At 41.5% G+C, this 19,460-nt stretch overlaps 1 protein-coding gene across 1 annotated transcript in view; it reads right to left on the bottom strand.

Annotated features, from left to right (window-relative positions):
- LOC126465925 (uncharacterized) overlaps positions 1–19,460 on the bottom strand; it is a 405,052-nt gene that overhangs the window by 229,673 nt on the left and 155,919 nt on the right. The window contains exon 11 of the mRNA XM_050096347.1: positions 1,397–1,651. Coding sequence (XP_049952304.1) covers positions 1,397–1,651 — 255 coding nt within the window. The remainder of the gene's footprint in view (positions 1–1,396; positions 1,652–19,460) is intronic.

Genomic DNA, 19,460 nt, shown 5'->3' with positions numbered 1-19,460 from the left:
CTAAATTATCTCCGTAAATGTATACTGCTGAAAATGAGTAGTGAACAATAAAGTCAGTGTCAGACATGCACTTGACTAGGAAACCACTTTTAAGCAGACAGTAGATCAAAGCGTGTCAGATGTCCAATTGCGATATATTACAGACTCCTCGAAATAAAGAATGCAGGTTTCAGTGGCAAAGAAAACGCACTATTTTGCGAGAGAGTGCTGAAAACTAATGCCTCCGACTTTTTTGTGTGAAAACTCTTAAAGCTTTTTAAGCTTTAAGATCTCCCAACTAGAGAACAGGTTGTTGACAACGGGCACTGTAGAATGTTCGACTTCGTTGACAGAGCTATAACGTTACCTGTGTTAGTACCGCTTCATCACTACCGAAGTGAAGTCCTCGAAAGTGTTCTGTAAGTTTTGGAAACAGATGAAAATCGGATGGGGCCATGTTGAAACTGTATGGAGGATGATCGATGATGGTAAATCCAAGGCGACGGATTGTTTCAGATGTCTCAGTACTCTTGTGTGGTCTAGCATTGTATGGTGGTGGACAGGGTGCTCCGTGTGGGGACGAAATCTTCGAATTCCGAGCTCGATTACAGCGTGCTATTTCTCACGCAGCGACATAGTTACGTTATACACCGCCATATTCACGCTACACTTCAGAGCCCTCTGCTTGCAGAGGGCTGCAAATACGTAAACACGAAGAATGTAGATGTATAATGTTAATGACGTGTGTTTCATTTAAATGATTTAAGAGCTTTCATACAAAAAACTCGGTGGTATTACTTTCCAATACGCCCTCGTAGGTACTAAACAAGAAAATAGCGAAAGTGCTGTTTCCAGGCCACTGAAGATATTTTTCTTGGATGAAACGAAAACCGGTTGCTGTAAATACTGACCGAAACTGATCCAATGACGAAATTTATTTGCGTATTGTAGGACACAAATTTGTAGATGACCGGTCAGCTCTGTGACTGTTCTATAGAGGTCCCGGCTTAATTTCCCAATACTACGAAAGATCTTTTCTTGATGGGAGAACTGCAACGAGGTGCATTTAACCACATGAGGGCAGTTAAGGAACATTTTGAATGGGAGCAGTGGCTCCAAGGTCTGGAAAGCTGACAACGATCAGGAAAGCGGTTTGCCGACCCCATGCCTCTCCATACTGCACGACGACGACTCCATATAGTAGACAATAATACGATAGCCAGTCGGCATCGCGTGATTCTCTGAGTCTGATCGCGGAGTCTTTTTTTTTTTTTTCATTGTCACACACAGGAGACAAGTTTCACCATTATTAGTTGTTGGAAACATGAAAAGAACGTTTCAACCGACAATGGTCACGTCTGTAGGTCATTGAGCCAAGCCAAAAGTTAATTCGTTCAGAAAATATGCAGGTACTTACCACAAAGGTCGCCGACGCCATCGCCATCAGAATCCTTGAAAGACTTGGGGTATATCTGATAGATTATTGCAGTTTTCCACCACTCGAGACACAGCACTGGACTGGTAACAGCCAGCAGAACTGCGATCAGAGAGAGATGAGACATCCTCATAGCGTATTGTTCAGTCAGGACAGCCGCGTTTGCTCCCCTTCCTCGGTATCTCGCAACGAAGCGACGAATGGCGGCTTGTTGACGCGGGCCAGTGATACAAAACCCTTAGCGGAGCGAAAACCTTGATTATCTGTGGAGATCGTGTTTATCAGGAAGCATTAATTGTTTTCTAGAAAGCCCTAGGTGCTAATAACAAGTCACTTTCTCAGCTGTTTCGGTATCTACATTACGTTTTTGAAACAAACAGTCCTTTCCTTGTTATCTCTCAGAGAAATGAGTTACATACACTTACAAACAGTCCTTTCCTTGCTATCTCTCAGAGAAATGAGTTACATACGGTTACAAACAACTAGCTCTTAGCGTGTTACTGCGCTCGCGATCAGTAGTTCTGCTGTGATGAGTGATGAGCGATGGTGAGAAAATAAGCTATTGTACGGAAAGAACGACAGCCGCAAAACAATCACGTGTAAGTCTTTTCGGGTAAGCATATCTCGCAATGAGAAACGACCCCCCCTCCCCATCGCTCGACTCGGCAGCACACGCAATGTAGGATGGGAAAAACCGACCGGTTAAAAGTGATTCCGGTATTTTAGTTACGAATTATCGATATTTTCGGTATACTAATAAATGGGTAAAAAACCGAAACATAAATTAGCCTTAGTACCAGTGTAAAATTTTCGTCTTTAAATAAACCTTTTTTTTTAATAAGAGTAATTTTCAGAATGAGATTTTCACTCTGCAGCGGAGTGTGAAAATCTCATTCTGGAAACTTCCCCCAGGCTGTGGCTAAGCCATGTCTCCACAGTATCCTTTCTTTCAGGAGGGCTAGTTCTGCAAGGTTCGCAGGAGAGCTTCTGTAAAGTTTGGAAGGTAGGAGACGAGATACTGGCAGAAGTAAAGCTGTGAGTAGCGGGCGTGAGTCGTGCTTCGGTAGCTCAGATGGTAGAGCACTTGCCCGCGAAAGGCAAAGGTCCCGAGTTCGAGTCTCGGTCGGGCACACAGTTTTAATCTGGCAGGAAGTTTCGAGAGTAATTTTTATTCGTGAAATTGACATTGGTTCGAACTGTTGCGTTATTATAAGAAATAAGGAAAGCGATCAATGCCATTTTAATAACATTGCTGACAGAAACGAGCAACAAACGCATGGCTTAAGAATTGGTTTAGCAGTTCTGAGCTTGGAATGTCCGTGTTGTTGTGGATGAAGGCACTCCTCTATCTGCAGTGTGTAAGACAGTGGTCTATACCAGTAGTAGTGAACCTCTCTCCTAGTCTGAAGAGAAACGTTTTCTAGCATCTGTAGAAGATGGTCTGTTAGGTGGCTGCAATACTTGTGTCAGTTCAATGGGCCTATGAGCTGATGGTTCAATATCCCTCACCACACGCATACACTACATGGATTCTGACGTTCCACTATACGAACCCAACATTGATTGTCAGTATGGTCGTGCGGTAGCGTTCTCGCTTCCCGCTCCCTGATTCTCGGGTTCGATTCCCGGCGGTGGCAGGGATTTTCTCTGCCTCGTGATGACTGGGTGTTGTGTCATGTCCTTAGGTTAGTTAGGTTTAAGTAGTTCTAAGTTCTAGGGGACTGATGACCATAGATGTTAAGTCCCATAGTGCTCAGAGCCATTTGAACCATTGATTGTCAGTAGAGTGTGTGTTACGGCTGACTACCTAGGTATCACTGGTAAATGTGGCTTCGTCACTAAACAAGACACATGATACATCTTTGGTATCCTCTTTTAATGTCCATGTACAGAATTTAACACAGTTCTCGTAATAGTTTCCATGCAGCTCTTGATGGAGATAGATGTGACAAGGGTGCAGCCTATGCCAATGGGGAATGTGTAGGACACTTACCTGACTCATGCCACTTCCTCGTGCGATTGCGCGAGATCTAACATACGGATCAACTACAACAGCAGCAAAAATATTAACTTCTTTCCCGTTGCGTCGTTTAAGTGTCACACTACCACTTTCACGTAACTGGTAGGAGAGAATGGTAAATAACTGCCGAGATGGTTGATGTCTATTGATTTATCTTGCCACATACACAGTATAAGAAAGAACTGCATTCTTCCTACACTCTCCATAAACCATGGACATTTCGACTTATTCTGTATTGGTAAATACTATCATTCACTCGTGACCTACTGTTTGACATTTCAAAGTGACTAGCAAGTCGCAGTGCACCCAAGGAACACGCAAACACGAAGTAAACGTAACAATATCGTACCTAGCAACTACGAATGTTGAATGACACAAACAAGTATCGGCGTGGAAACTTTTCACAATACAAATGCTACGTAGAGGCAACCTTTAAAAGCAGCGGACAACATTTGTAAACAAATGAATGTATTATGCAGACACTATATCGTGGTAGTTTTAGATGGGGAGTATTTTGAACTATGGTTGTGTACGATACTGGTCGAGGTCGAGCCTGAACCACTACTGCCAACCGCGACAAACAATTGCCAAATGTTTGGTGTACTCCAGTTTGGTTTGTCTTGTGGATAGCTTGTTTTTCTTATTCTGAAATGAGTAAGAGTCTAATCTTGGTGCATAAAGGGATTCAAATGCGACTCTCGCCACAGCAAAAGGGACCAGCGACTCTTACGACCGTTATGTCAGTTCTGCTATCGTGGAAGCACAGAACGAGGACGTAGGATGGCAGCCCTCCGAGAGGGAGGCAGGGCTTGTCCCCTTTCATCGCTCCTCTGACCACAGACGGTCTAAAGTTCTAGTTTGTTTACGTCACGACCGTTTGCCACAATATATTGTCTGCATAATAGCATGTGATAAAATAACAATCACAATTCACGCGATTGTTTACTGAGCCACGAATTATATCGAAATGAATTGGACATAACGGAAATAAATACGAACAGAACACAAGAGAAATGCATAAGTGTGTGGAATAAATTATCTTAGTAATTTATCCGAGTAAACAACCACAGAGAACTTTTAAACTCAATTACAGCATAGCGTATGGTGCAGTCGTAATATTATAAAATAGTATTAATTTATGATAATAATTACTGAATCAAATAGGACACCACGAGAAAGTGGAGTTTTTTGGCGGAGAGAAACTAAAATGTAACACAACGGAAAAATGAAATAAATAATAACGTAATTACTTTTGAATACATTATGGGAGTGACAGTGATCAATGTGTTACAAATATTTACTATCAAAAACAGTCTTACTCAGAATTTATTTATTACGGTGACCTGTTTCGACCACTACTGTGGTCATCTTCAGACCTACAAGTCTATACAAAGCTTTAATTAGAGGGCTACATACATTAATGTATGTAGCCCTCTAATACATTAATGTATGTGGTCCTCTAATTAAAGCTTTGTATACGACTTCTAGGTCTGAAGATGACCACAATAGTGGTCGAAACCGGTCACCGTAATAAATAAATTGTGATCAAGACTGTTTTTGATAGTAAATAAATAATAACGTATTTGAAACAGTAGCATGAAATGGGGAAAAACCGATACAGAACTCAGAAAACTGAGTATACAAATAACGAAAATTCACAAAAAATAACAAGAATTGGAATCGGTAACTGGAAATGACTCATATACTTTAGTACTAGATACCAATTCCAATATTTCTTACGTACTTTTGTGAAATTTCTTTACTTGTGTACTGGCTTTTCATTTAGGATTTCTGTGTCGGTTTCTCCATAATTCATGCTACTGCTCTTTTCATGTTTCATATTTGTTAATTTTCATTTCATTTTCCTTTTGTTTTGTAACATTTTAGTTTCTCCCCTCCCAAAACTACCACTTTCCCCTTAGGTTCAATAATTATAACTAAAAATTAAAGCGTTTCACAACATTACGAACTCGCCATGTGCTGCATTGTAATGGATGTAAAGGTTCTCTGTGCTTTCCTTGCTTGCATACATTACAATAACTTATTTCAGACATCTGCACTTCTCATTTTTTGTTGTTATTTATTTTCCTTACCTTCAGTTTTTTACGATATAATTCGTGGCTAAGTAATTAATCATGTGAACTGTGATTGTAATTTTGTCGTATGCTATATTCCTTGGTTACAAAATGATCAGATGATTTCAAAGAGCGGCTCTCTGTAGCATCTTTGGTCTTTGCCTTGGATATGACGTCATTGGTCAAAGCCGGTGCGTCGAATCGGACACTAAAATTGACACGACATTTTAATTACCCGTACTTCTAAACTGTTAATGTCAATAGGCATTGTTCCATTTAAAAAGTGTATGTTTCCACAAAAACACACTTTCTAAGTACTATTACAATCTGTTGATTGGTAACATTACAAGCCTTTGACTGCCGATCCATTCTGTGAAAACCGTACATCAATAGCCCTTTCCGTTTCCGCATTTTTCATGTTTCTTTTGTTTTCAAATAGTCGTATTCTAAATTTATTCTCAGTGTGCAATGGCAGAGAAGTTGGGTAAGTTTTTGCATCATTAGATCGTCGTATACTGTTACTAGCTGAATTTGTTGCAGTCGACGATGACGTGTGTATGGCAACGATTAAGAGAGAGGAGATTTTACAGATCACTAAAAAAAATGTCTTTGATTAGACGACGACGACAAATTTGACAATAAATTCGACAATGCACTTCCTGTCTACGCTATTACAGAAATACAGAACATCATGAAAAGTATGTGCAGCTATTCAGATGAACATACGAATGATGAAATGAACAAAATGGGGAACGTTATCGAATTATTTGTCAAACGTATAATGCTGAAGAACATTATGTAAAAAATAACATATTTTTCCAAAAACCAATAACACAACTATCATTGTGACGTATGCAGCCACTTGATTTACATGTTGAAGGAAACGGAATAATTGTAGTGCCATAACATTTGATGACACTGAAGCTATAGTTTTTCCCGCTTCCATTGTTTAACACAAAATTCTTTTGAGACGAATTTCGTTCCCCTCAGTTTAGTATTAAACGTTTTCCACTATATTCCGGAAAGGATCAAAAATGGCTCTGGGCACTATGGGACTTAACATCTATGGTCATCAGTCCCCTAGAACTTAGAACTACTTAAACCTAACTAACCTAAGGACATCACACAACACCCAGTCATCACGAGGCAGAGAATATCCCCGACCCCGCCAGGAATCGTACCCGGGAACCCGGGCGCGGGAAGCGAGAACGTTACCGCACGACCACGAGCTGCGGACCCGGAAAGGATCATTTTCGATGATGAATAATAGAAAAATGTGTCCTGCTACCGTCTGATTCTAAATAGCTTCTCAGGCGAAAGTCACGCTACATTTACGCCTATCTTCTATGCAGAAGACGATTTGCTAACTGTCAGCAAACGATTTTACTGAAGAATGTAAACTCGTAGACCAATCACCTGAAGGCTGTTTCAATGACTAGAGCAATGACTAACACAGGGAAACGACTACTCTGAAAGTAAACCACAGGAACAAGCATACTGACTCCACGTTATGCCCGACATTTATAAATCGACTTACGAAGACAGTACACTATGCATGACACATTATTTGCAAGATTTCGACCTTTTGCCCACGTTAAAACGTTCGTATATACTTAGCTCCTTAAGTTTAGTTCATTTTGATCTTTGTGCAAAATATTTATGTTGAACAGTGTCACTCCAAAATATTAACAGGAAGATTCTCTACAACTGATATCATATAGCTGCGAGCCATATATTTATTATACATTACTTACTGCACAAGATAGAATAAATCTCCTTGTCACAATGGGTACAATAACAAGTTCGTTAAAGTACATATTACAGAACTGAACATGGTCATAGAGTTTAATCACACACAGTTCAGAGTATCTACAGCGACAAAAACTGTAATATCTGCAATTTGCATCTACACTATCATAAAGAGGAAGGGTTGTTAACAAAAATCTCGAAAAGTTCTTGACTGGTTTTCTTCACATTTTTACATAATATTCTAATACACATTCAGACGCATATAGGCTATCTATTTTTTAAACAAAAGGTGTACACGTTTTCTGTTAATACTGGCTGCGAGAAAGGAATGATGTGTTGTAGGGCCTACTGTGCTATGAAAATATGTGGTTTTGTTTTCTTTCTCGTCGTTGGCTCCAACTATGGCAGCAGAGCATTTAAATCATTATACAAATTGTTTCATTCATATATATTGTGTCTCCATATACATAATTTTAAACGGAAATGGTTTACACCATAATTTACTACTTTGTTTTCTTCCCTGCTGTGGACTTTAACGAAAAATCTGTATAGCAGGAAAGTTGTATATGTAGAGTAAAAATATGAGAAATAATGCTACTGAAGATACCATCCTCGCAGATCCAGCACCTTGAAAGCTCTTTCTCATGCCACATACATCAATGATCTCAGCCGATTTATTCATTTTAAGGGAATCGAAATTTCCTTTTCGGTAATAATAAAGAAGACTCAATGTAGGACATTTAATTACGATGCAATTAATTTGCAGCCGTAGTGTTCTGCGCATGGGCAATTGAATTTTGCCCTACCACGAATTGGTATTTCATAAAACCACTTCATACCCTTACCATACAGTATACAAAAACGCACAATGTTATATAATCCGCGATTTCATAATTGTATTGTATACAAAAATTGAAGAGAAACATAAACAATAAAAACTATAAACGAAAACGAAGGAGTCTTCTTCATTCATATTTTATATGATTTATTGCAAAGTGGGCGAAGTCGCAACGAGAAGCCGAAATTTGCGTTCTGACACAATCCCCAGGAATACTGCTAATTAAAACGTGTACCTTATTCCCATAAATAGTTAGCATTTGTGAAACATTGCCTGATTCGCTAGTGCTGGTATGTTTCGTTTCAAGGGAAATTCGCGACACTATTCTTCAGCTGCGCTTAGTGGTACAGTGGTATTGTTTGCTATAATGTCACCTCTTTGTGTATATTTCAAATTTAATGTGTATAGCTTTATTCGCTGTAATATTTTCGTGAGTTTCGAGGGAAATTATTGATGTGGATAAACTACAGTACACTGTCAACAATAAGCAAGGCTGAGGTAGAGCCTCTTGCGGCTAATCTACGAACTAGTACCGAATCGTCACAGATGTAGCGACTCTGGCGGAGAATCTAATGAACTAAAGGATGTTGCGTATTATTTTGTAAAAAAATATGAATACTTTGAATGGCAACATAGAATAGTTGATACGCCGCTTGTACAGTTAGAACCTGCTCAAAAGTGTCACTTATTTTGTACTCGTGCTTCACAGACATCTTCAAAATTTGCTTTGATATCATAATTGCACTCGGCTTAAAACTTTTAAGAGGTAAATGCCAGGGTATTTCTCTTGTTTGCGAAAAGTGCCAAATCTCAGATGTCGCTGTTTTTTCGTTAAAGGAAAAGGTGTAGCCAACGCCATTTTTTGGTTTTGCACTACGCTTTACCGTACTGGTGCGTCGCTGTTTTTGTAAATTGTCCTGTAGCGGCATTGCGAACGATTTCCTAGAATGATAGTCTGAAAAGTCCCGAAAAAACTAGATCTTCTTATAGTGGCTATTGTAAAATAACGACAATGGTTTGGAGATCTGCATAATCCTCAGGTAATGACTGAGGCTACCATAAACAAATAGATTAAAATTGGTCGAAATGTGTGTACGTTTAACAGACTGACTGCTAATATAATCCCGCACTACAGTATTTATCTAGCACTTGTAAGTATATATAAATTAGTCTTACGACTTTATGCCTTCATCATACCATGTCTTGATATTAATCTATAATTAATTAATATTAATATTAATCCACATCTACTACTACATCTACATGAATACTCTACGATTCACAAATACGTGCCTGGCAAAGTTCAAATGGTTCAAATGGCTCTGAGCGCTATGGGACTTAATATCTGAGGTCATCAGTCCCCTAGAACGTAGAACGTAGACATCACACGCATCCATGCCCGAGGCAAGATTCTAACCTGTTACCGTAGCAGTCGCGCGGTTCGGACTAATGCGCTTAGAACCGCTCGGCCACCTCGGCCGGCCGCCCGGCAGATTGTTCATCGAACTACTTTCAAGCTATTTCTCTACCGTTCCACTCTCGAAGGGCATGCTGGAAAACGAGCAATTAAATCTTTCTGTGTGAGCTCTGATTTCTCGTATTTTATCATGACTATCATTTCTCCCTATGTAGGTGGGTGCCAATAGCGTATTTTCACAATCGGAGGAGAAACTTAGTGATTGAAATTTCACGAGATCTTACTGCAACGAAAAACGCCTTTGTGTCAATGACTGCCACCCCAGTTCATGTATCATGTCAGTAGAACTGTCTCCTCTATTTCGCCATAACATAAAGCGAGCTGTCCTTCTGTCACACTGCAATACTTCAGAAGAGGAGGGACAAGCACGATGTAAGCAGTTTCTTTAACAGACTTGTTGCACTTTCTAAGTGTTCTGCCAATAAATCGCAGTCTTTAGTTTGCTTTCACCACAACATTATTTAAACGATCTTTCCAATGTAACTTACTCGTACTCTGTAATTCCTAAGTACCTAGATGAATTTACAGCCATTAGATCTGTGTGATTTAACGCGTAAACAAAATTTAGCGTACCTCTTTCAGTGCACACTTATCATTACTTTGAGTCAGTTGCCATTTTTCGCACTATATGGATGTCTTGTCTAAATCATTTTGCAATTGGGTTTGATCATCTGATGACTTAACAAGAAGGTCAATGGCAGCACCATCTGCAAACAATCTAAGACGACTGCTCAAATTGTCGCCTAAGTGTTTATGTAGATCAGAAACCCCAGAGGGCCTGTAACATCTCCTTGGGGAGCGCTACATACCACTTGTGTTTCACTCGATGACATTCCGTCAGTTACTAAGAACTGTGACTTTTCTGATAGGAACTCACGAATCCTGTCGCACAACTGAGGCGTACTCTACACGCACGCAATTTGATTTAGAAGTCGCTTGTGAGGAACGGTGTCAGAAACTTTCTGGAACTCTAAAAACATGGAATAAATTTGACATTCCTAGTCGATAGTACTCATTACTTAGTGAGAATAAAGAGCAAGTTGTGCCTCACAAGAACGATATTTCCTTTAACAGAGTTTTTTTTCAGTAAATTGTCTTTTCTTTTCTTTTAGATAATTCATAACGTTATGACAGTATATGTTCTAAAATCCTACTTCATATCGACGTTAATGATATGGATTTGTAATTCAGAGGATTACTTTTACTCTTTTCCCGGACATTGGTGTTACTTGGACAACATCCTGACTTTAGGTTGTAAAGTTCTTTTAAAAAGTTTTTGTGTTTTTTATTTGCCAGTTAATATGAAATGCGTAATGTTAGACTGACGAAAATTTACTGTGTGATGTGTTGTTGAGCAGATGGTGTGCTTAATCAGTTTTACTGTAATCAAAACAAAAAAAATTAAACAACTTAATCTGGAAAACCAGTATGCTACGCCCAAAATGCAATCAATCCCTCTTAAATTTTCCCAGTCTCGTGAGCGCTGAGTTCTATGGCCCTACACAAAAAAAAATTTGACGAAATTCCCTGTGAAAATAAACAAACAAATAAATTTTTCTTAGCTCTAGAGCCGCAACGGATGTAATCTTGGTATTCTGTTTTCTCCACGGTAGACATAGAAAATACTCAATTTTGGCACAGCAAAATGGAATGTCGGTATCAGATAGCTTCATACAAATAATATCAGTAGATTGGTTGATAAATGAATGGCCTTGCAAATGTTCAGTGAAGATACTGGATATAGGCTCAGCTTTGTACAATGCTGCGCGCAATGAAGCTGTTACAAACATTAATACTTTTCTGATTCTAGAACATTCAAATTCTTCTGACACCGATTGAAAAATGATTTCTTTAAAAAATTATTCGTTGGGTTCAAATAAACACGACATGGAAGAGGGTGAGGTACTGATAAGGTGATAACCTAAGACTAAATGCATCAGTTAGAAAACTATTCAAAATAAAAGTTTCTCCTTCACAAAACCTGATATGAAACATTTTACATTAACTTCAAAATCAGTGAACTTCTCAACTGTTCTCCATTTCTCACTTACTGTCGTAATTAAAAACACTTGGATTGTTACATGACAAAAGATCTGACATCGTTCGACATAATAGACCCCAAAATTTAGCTTGTCTGCATCAGAATTAGAAAACACACAGACTATTGCAAATCGGAGATATCTAATCAACCTATACGTTAAATCTGATTGAAATGTACTCGGTTTCTACATTCAAGGGTGAGTAATGTAAAAATTAGGGAAACCCACATTGCGTTGCTGAATACTTAAAACTAAATATACAAAATTTCATTATGTAAGAAATTTGTTGCAGTTGCTTTACCTTTGAGTCACAATATCATTCGTTGCTTCATTTTATAAAAACTAAATTATGCTGCGTCCATAGACCAACAACTAAATTCTCACAGCTAGCCACTAACTTCAAGCCTTACGTCCTACCTATAACGACAACTGCTACTGCGCTGTGTGCTGCCCTACTTACAATCGATTCTGCCACTCAGGCAACATCTTTGGTTCAGTGGTGTCAAAAATACAATCTCTTATACATACGAAAATAGTTTCAGGTCATTTTTCATGAATTATATTATAAAATTGGTCTTCACGTACAAGTTGTTCCTCACAAGATATGGGTCTTTCGACGAACGAACAGTTGTGCGTAAGTGCTAAGTGTGGAGCTATTGCTTCAACATACTATAAGGGAACCTGACTGGTATACAATCTGGATCGGAGACCTTGACTGTATTAAATAATAAACTATGTGTTCAAAACTAAGCGGACACCCCCGAAAACATACGTTTTTCATATTAGGTACATTGTGCTGTCACATGCTACCAGGTACTACAAATCAGCGACCTCAGTAGTCATTAGGCCGGCCGCTGTGGCCAAGCGGTTTTAGGCGCGTCAGCCCGGAACCGCGCTACTGCTACGGTCGCAGGTTCGAAGCCTCTCTCGGGCATGAATGTGTGTGATGTCCTTAGGTTACTTAGGTTTAAGTAGTTCTAAGTCTAGGGGACTGATGACCTCAGATGTTAACTCCCATAGTTCTTAGAGCCATTTGAATTTTTTTAGTCATTAGGCATCGTGAGGCGCTCCGCGGAACTCATGGACTTCGAAAGGATCAGGTGATTGGGCGTCACTTGTGTCATACGTCTGTACGCGAGATTTCCACACTCCTGAACATTCATAGGTCCACTGTTTCCGATGTGACAGTGAATTGGCAACGTGAAGGGGCACGTACAGCACAAAAGGTTACAGGCTGACCTCGTCTGTTGACTGACAGAAGCAGCAGACAGTTGAAGAGGGTCGTAATGTGTAATAGACAGACATCTATCCACACCATCACACAGTAATTCCAAACTGGTTAAGAATCCACTGCAAGTACTATGACAGTTACGCAGGAGGTGAGAAAACATGGATTTCATGGTCGAGGAGCTGCTCATAAGCCACACAACAAGCCGGTAAATGCCAAGCGATGCCTCGCTTGGTGTAAGGAGCGTAAACATTGGACGATTGAAGAGTGGAAAAAGGTTGTGTGGAGTGGCGAATCACGGTAAACAATGTGCCGATCCGATGGCAGGGTGTGAGGATGGCGAACGCCCGGTGAGCGGCATCTGCCAACGTGTGTAGTGCCAACAGTAAAATTCGGAGGCGATAGTGTTATGGTGTGGTCGTGTTTTTCATGGAGGGAGCTTGCACCACTTGTTGTTTGGCGTGGCACTATCAGAGCACAGGCCTACATTGATGTTTGAAGCACCTTCTTGCTTCCCGCTGCTGAAGAGCAGTTCGGGGATGGTGACTGCATCTTTCAACACGATCGAGCACAATGCACGGCCTGTGACGGAGTGGTTACACGACAATAACATCCTTGTAAGGGTAATGGACTGGCCGGCACAGAGTCCTGACCTGAATTCTACAGAACACCTTTGGGATGTTTTGGAACGCCGACTTCGTGCCAGACCTCACCGACCGACATCGATACCTCTGCTCAGTGTAGCATTCCGTGAAGAATGGGCTGCAGTTTCCAAAGAAACCTTCCAGTACCTGATTGAACATATGCCTGCGAGAGTGGAAGCTGTCGTCAAGGCTAATGGTGGGCCAAACCGTATTGAATTCCACCACTACCGATGGTGGGCGCCACGAACTTGTAAGTCATTTTCAGCCAGGTGTCGGTATACTTACGATCACATAGTATATAAGCTGCTTCGCTCCCCCGAGGATATCTACTTCTAAGTTACTCATGTTGGCAATTGTTCTAGACTTGAATTTGAAATACACTCCTGGAAATGGAAAAAAGAACACATTGACACCGGTGTGTCAGACCCACCATACTTGCTCTGGACACTGCGAGAGGGCTGTACAAGCAATGATCACACGCACGGCACAGCGGACACACCAGGAACCGCGGTGTTGCCCGTCGAATGGCGCTAGCTGCGCAGCATTTGTGCACCGCCGCTGTCAGTGTCAGCCAGTTTGCCGTGGCATACGGAGCTCCATCGCAGTCTTTAACACTGGTAGCATGCCGCGACAGCGTGGACGTGAACCGTATGTGCAGTTGACGGACTTTGAGCGAGGGCGTATAGTGGGCATGCGGGAGGCCGGGTGGACGTAACGCCGAATTGCTCAACACAGTCTCCACAGTACATCGATGTTGTCGCCAGTGGTCGGCGGAAGGTGCACGTGCCCGTCGACCTGGAACCGGACCGCAGCGACGCACGGATGAACGCCAAGACCGTAGGATCCTACGCAGTGCCGTAGGGGACCGCACCGCCACTTCCCAGCAAATTAGGCACACTGTTGCTCCTGGGGTATCGGCGAGGACCATTCGCAACCGTCTCCATGAAGCTGGGCTACGGTCCCGCACACCGTTAGGCCGTCTTCCGCTCACGCCCCAACATCGTGCAGCCCGCCTCCAGTGGTGTCGCGACAGGCGTGAATGGAGGGACGAATGGAGACGTGTCGTCTTCAGCGATGAGAGTCGCTTCTGCCTTGGTGCCAATGATGGTCGTATGCGTGTTTGGCGCCGTGCCGGTGAGCGCCACAATCAGGACTGCATACGACCGAGGCACACAGGGCCAACACCCGGCATCATGGTGTGGGGAGCGATCTCCTACACTGGCCGTACACCACTGGTGATCGTCGAGGGGACACTGAATAGTGCACGGTACATCCAAACCGTCATCGAACCCATCGTTCTACCATTCCTAGACCGGCAAGGGAACTTGCTGTTCCAACAGGACAATGCACGTCCGCATGTATCCCGTGCCACCCAACGTGCTCTAGAAGGTGTAAGTCAACTACCCTGGCCAGCAAGATCTCCGGATCTGTCCCCCATTGAGCATGTTTGGGACTGGATGAAGCGTCGTCTCACGCGGTCTGCACGTCCAGCACGAACGCTGGTCCAACTGAGGCGCCAGGTGGAAATGGCATGGCAAGCCGTTCCACAGGACTACATCCAGCATCTCTACGATCGTCTCCATGGGAGAATAGCAGCCTGCATTGCTGCGAAAGGTGGATATACACTGTACTAGTGCCGACATTGTGCATGCTCTGTTGCCTGTGTCTATGTACCTGTGGTTCTGTCAGTGTGATCATGTGATGTATCTGACCCCAGGAATGTGTCAATAAAGTTTCCCCTTCCTGGGACAATGAATTCACGGTGTTCTTATTTCAATTTCCAGGAGTGTATTTACTTCACCTCCTTTGGTGACGGTGTTCCGGGAAGCCATGTTTAGTAACTCTGATTTAATGGAACTGTCATTAGTGATATCACCATTGTTATCGCACAGTGAAGGCATTGATTTACGGCTTGTCGCTCGTGTACTTTGCAAATGACCAGAATATCTTTGGATTTACCGCCAGTTTCGAGACACTTTCGTTGTAGAAACTATTAAAAGCATCTCGCACTGAAGTTCGTGCTAAATTTCGTGCTTCTGTAAAATTTCACCAATCATGGAGATTTTGCATTCTTTCAAATTTGGCAAACTCTTATCGTTGCGTTTGCAACATTTTGCGTACCATAGGGGATCTGTATCAGGTCTTATCATTTTATGTGATTTATATCTCTCAGTTTCCGTCGATTCTATTTTTCTGAAATCACACCACATCTGGTCTACGCTTATATAGGGAGATCAGAAGGAGTTGAGACTGGCTCTGATAAAAGCATCAAGCGAATGTTTATCTGATTTTTTTTCGAATGGATGTACTTTGTGCTTATTTTTACTGGTTTTGGATGTCATAGAATTCAGTCTCGCTACAACAACCTCGTGGTTACTAACCTCTGTATCTGACATGATGCTCCCTTTTTGCTGAGGATTACTTGTTGCATTAAGGTCATTTACACTTTTAACTGGCTACTGAGCTAACTGCTCAAAATAATTTTCTGAGAAAGCATTTAGTTCAATTTCGGGCGACGTTTTTTTCTTACCGCCGGCTTTAAACATGTATTTTTGCCAACATACCGATAGTAGAGTGAAGTCACCACCACCTACGAGGGCTCAATGAAAAATAATGCCTCCACCTTCGTTAATTGGGTTTGGATGGGAATATTTTAATAAATCAAACGCAGAAATAATCCTTAGAATATTCACTTTTCCACATGATCACCTCCCAACTGGACACATTTCTGCAAACTATGAACAAGTTTCCTTAAGCCGTCACGGAAGAAGTCGACACTCTGTTTCCGCAACCACAGTCTCACAGTTCTCTCTACGTCTTCATCAGAAGTATAATGATATCCCCGCAGATTGTCTCTCATTATTGGGAACAGATGGAAGTCAGACGGTGCTAAATCTGGACTGTATGGAGGATGAGTACGGTGGTGAGATTTAGTCCCTGAAGTGCTGCTGTGGTGGTGCGTGAATTGTGTGATTCGGCATTTTCATGCTGCAGGAAAACATTTCCCTTTTCCGATTTTGCCGATTGTACTTTCTTTTTCTCTCGGAGTGATACTACAATCGTCCTGAATCAATCTGTCAACATTTTGCTTGTGAAACTCGTTGGTTGCTGTCACAGGACGTCCAACTACGTATTTGCTTGTTACGCAGGTCAGATGTTCCCGCCTCAACATCTTTAAACATACTCGCCCAACGAGGCGCAGTACTCACATCAAGACAATCACCAGAAACTGCTTTCATCCTCTGATGAATCTCCTTTGGGGTGACACCATCTGCTGTCAAGAATTAAATGGCTGCACGTTGCTTAAATCGCATCGACCGACCGTCTGCGCAAGGTTCCATACTTTACACTGTCAATGCTACGGCTTCCCGCCAACTGGAGTTGTAGAGAAGAGGCTACGGAACAAGCCAGTACTTGCCGCGTACCAGTGCTGCTATCTGTTGAAGAGTTACAAATGTGGAGGCATTACTTTTCAGTCAACCCTCCTACAATTGTATGAGTGGGATACCTGTTCGAAATAAGACGCAAGTTTTCTTTGAACTGTTGAGCAATTCTATCATCTGAGTCATGGGGTCGGTAAAATGAAGCGGTTATCTATTTATTCCGGTTGTCAAGCATTATCTCTACCCATACTAACTCACAATAACTGTCTACTTTACTACCAGGCAGACCACTACTGACAGCAATAAACAATCCATCACTGACTGTATTTAATCTATATTTTCCGCAGACGGTTAGGTCCTTTGAAAAAATTTCGGTTGAACTTGTTTCCAGCTTTAGCCAGCTTTCCATACCTCTAACGATTTGAGCTTCAGTGCTTTCTATTAGGGCTTGGAGCTCTGGTTCTTTCCCAACACAGCCACGGCAATTGACAACTACAACCCCGATTGTTGCTAGGTTCGTATTTGTGTTTGCCCTGCACCATTTTAGACTTACGCCCTTTCTGTAGTTTCCCAAGTCCTTCCAACTTAAAAAAAAAAAAAAAGAACACCCAGTCCCCTCCATATAGACCCCGCTACCCATTGAAAGGTGGCTACACTGAGCCACTGCGCCAGAGATTGCGCCAAAGAGTACTATTAAGCCGCCTCCACAGTGCTTGCCAAGAACTCGTAGAAGTCAGTGCCTGTTTAGAGCTCGTATAAGTCAGTGCCTGTTAAGAACTCGTAGAAGTCAGTGCTTGTCGAGAGCTCGTAGCAGTCAGTGCGTGGGCAGAGCTCGTAGAAGACAGTTCGTGTTGAGATGTGCGAGTGGGCAAGGCTTGTCGAGAGGTTGTAGTAAGGAGTGCTTGTTCCATGTTTTATCCAGTTATTTGATGAGAGAGATAGCAGATGTTATTCTAATGAAGATATTGTAACGATCAGAGTGCTTTTCGTCAATATATATGAAGGTAAAATATTGCGTGTTTTTTCATTCTTTCCATGTGTAAGTAGGCTGTTTATGTTTTCTCTATGTAAGTAGGCTGTTTAGGTTTTTTATTGGTAACGCCACCTCTGTATGACAATCACTGGCTGTGCTGTGGGCAGTCTGTGTCTGCTTTGCATTGTTGTAATACTCGCCATTGTAGTGTTAGGCAGCTGGCTGTGAACAGCGCGTAGCGTTGCGCAGTTGGAGGTGAGCCGCCAGCAGTGGTGGATGTGGGGAGAGAGATGGCGGAGTTTTGTAATTTTTCATGAACTGGTATATTTATATATGATGATATCAAGGTAAATACATTGTTTGTTCTCTATTAATATCTTTCATTTGCTAACTATCCCTATCAGTAGTTAGTGCCTTCAGTAGTTTGAATCTTTTATTTAGCTGGCAGTAGTGGCGCTCGCTGTATTGCAGTAGCTTGAGCAGCGAAGATTTTTGTGAGGTAAGTGATTTGTGAAAGGTATAGTTTAATGTTTGTCAGGGCCATTCTTTAGTAGGAAATTTTGAAAGTCAGATTGCGTTGCGCTAAAAATATTGTGTGTCAGGTTAAGCACAGTCTTGTATAATTGTTGAAAGGGGACGTTTCATATGTCGACCCTTAGCCGAGGATACCTCACTGGAATCTTCTGATTTTTTCTTGTAGTTTGTGTAATTAGTGTAGCTATTGTTTATTGCTAGCGCGTAATTGTAGAGAAAATCTCCTTTGTAGTTGCAGTCTTTCATTGTTGTACAGTAAAACAGTTTTGGCATGCATGTAGATTTGCACCAAGTATTTCGCAGCTGCAATTAACTAGATATTATTTTCAGTGCTATGTTAATGTGTTCTCTTATTTTTGATCTTCAAATTGTGCTTTTCTTTGTTATCGTGTGAAATACTGTGACAATAATGGCGTGTGAAAAACGTAACACTAGGCTCCAAACTAAACTGAGAAATAATAGTGATGACGAGCGTAGCTTATCAGCGCCGCCGAGTAATGAATTTACTGATGTTCAAAGTAGTAATTTGGTAACTGTGCACAGGGAAATGGAGCGGGCGTCAAACAATGGCGTGGACAGTGAAACAATTAGTGAAGAGGGCAGCATTATCGATCGATCGGTCTGCCATAGCTCGCCTCAGGAAGCCGAAATGACACGACACGATCTCGCAAATACTGTAGATTCAGGTTTTGGATCCTCACCGTTTTCTCAAATAAGTCAAGACACATTTTCTGCTTGTCAAAATGTGAATGTTTCCGGTGTAAATTCACTGCCGAAAAGCACTGAGGAACATGTTTCAGACACCAATGCATTGTTATTACAATTAATACAACAAATGGGACAAACACAGCAAAAGCTTCAAAAGTTAGACACAATGGAACAAAATCAGAGACAAACACAGCAAAAGTTAGACACAGTGGAACAAAATCTTCAAAAGTTAGACACAATGGAACAACACCAGAGACAAACACAGCAACAGTTAGACGCAATGGAACAAAATCTTCACACCACGCTTGAACAAACACGTGAAGATTTAACTACTGAGTTACATAACATTGAATCGAAATGTCAAAAAGTCTGTAATGA

This window comes from Schistocerca serialis, chromosome 1, assembly GCF_023864345.2.
Source record: "Schistocerca serialis cubense isolate TAMUIC-IGC-003099 chromosome 1, iqSchSeri2.2, whole genome shotgun sequence".
Taxonomy (NCBI): Eukaryota; Metazoa; Arthropoda; class Insecta; order Orthoptera; family Acrididae; genus Schistocerca; species Schistocerca serialis.
Note: the sequence above shows the minus strand (reverse complement) of the source record. Positions and strands in the feature narration are given on the sequence as shown.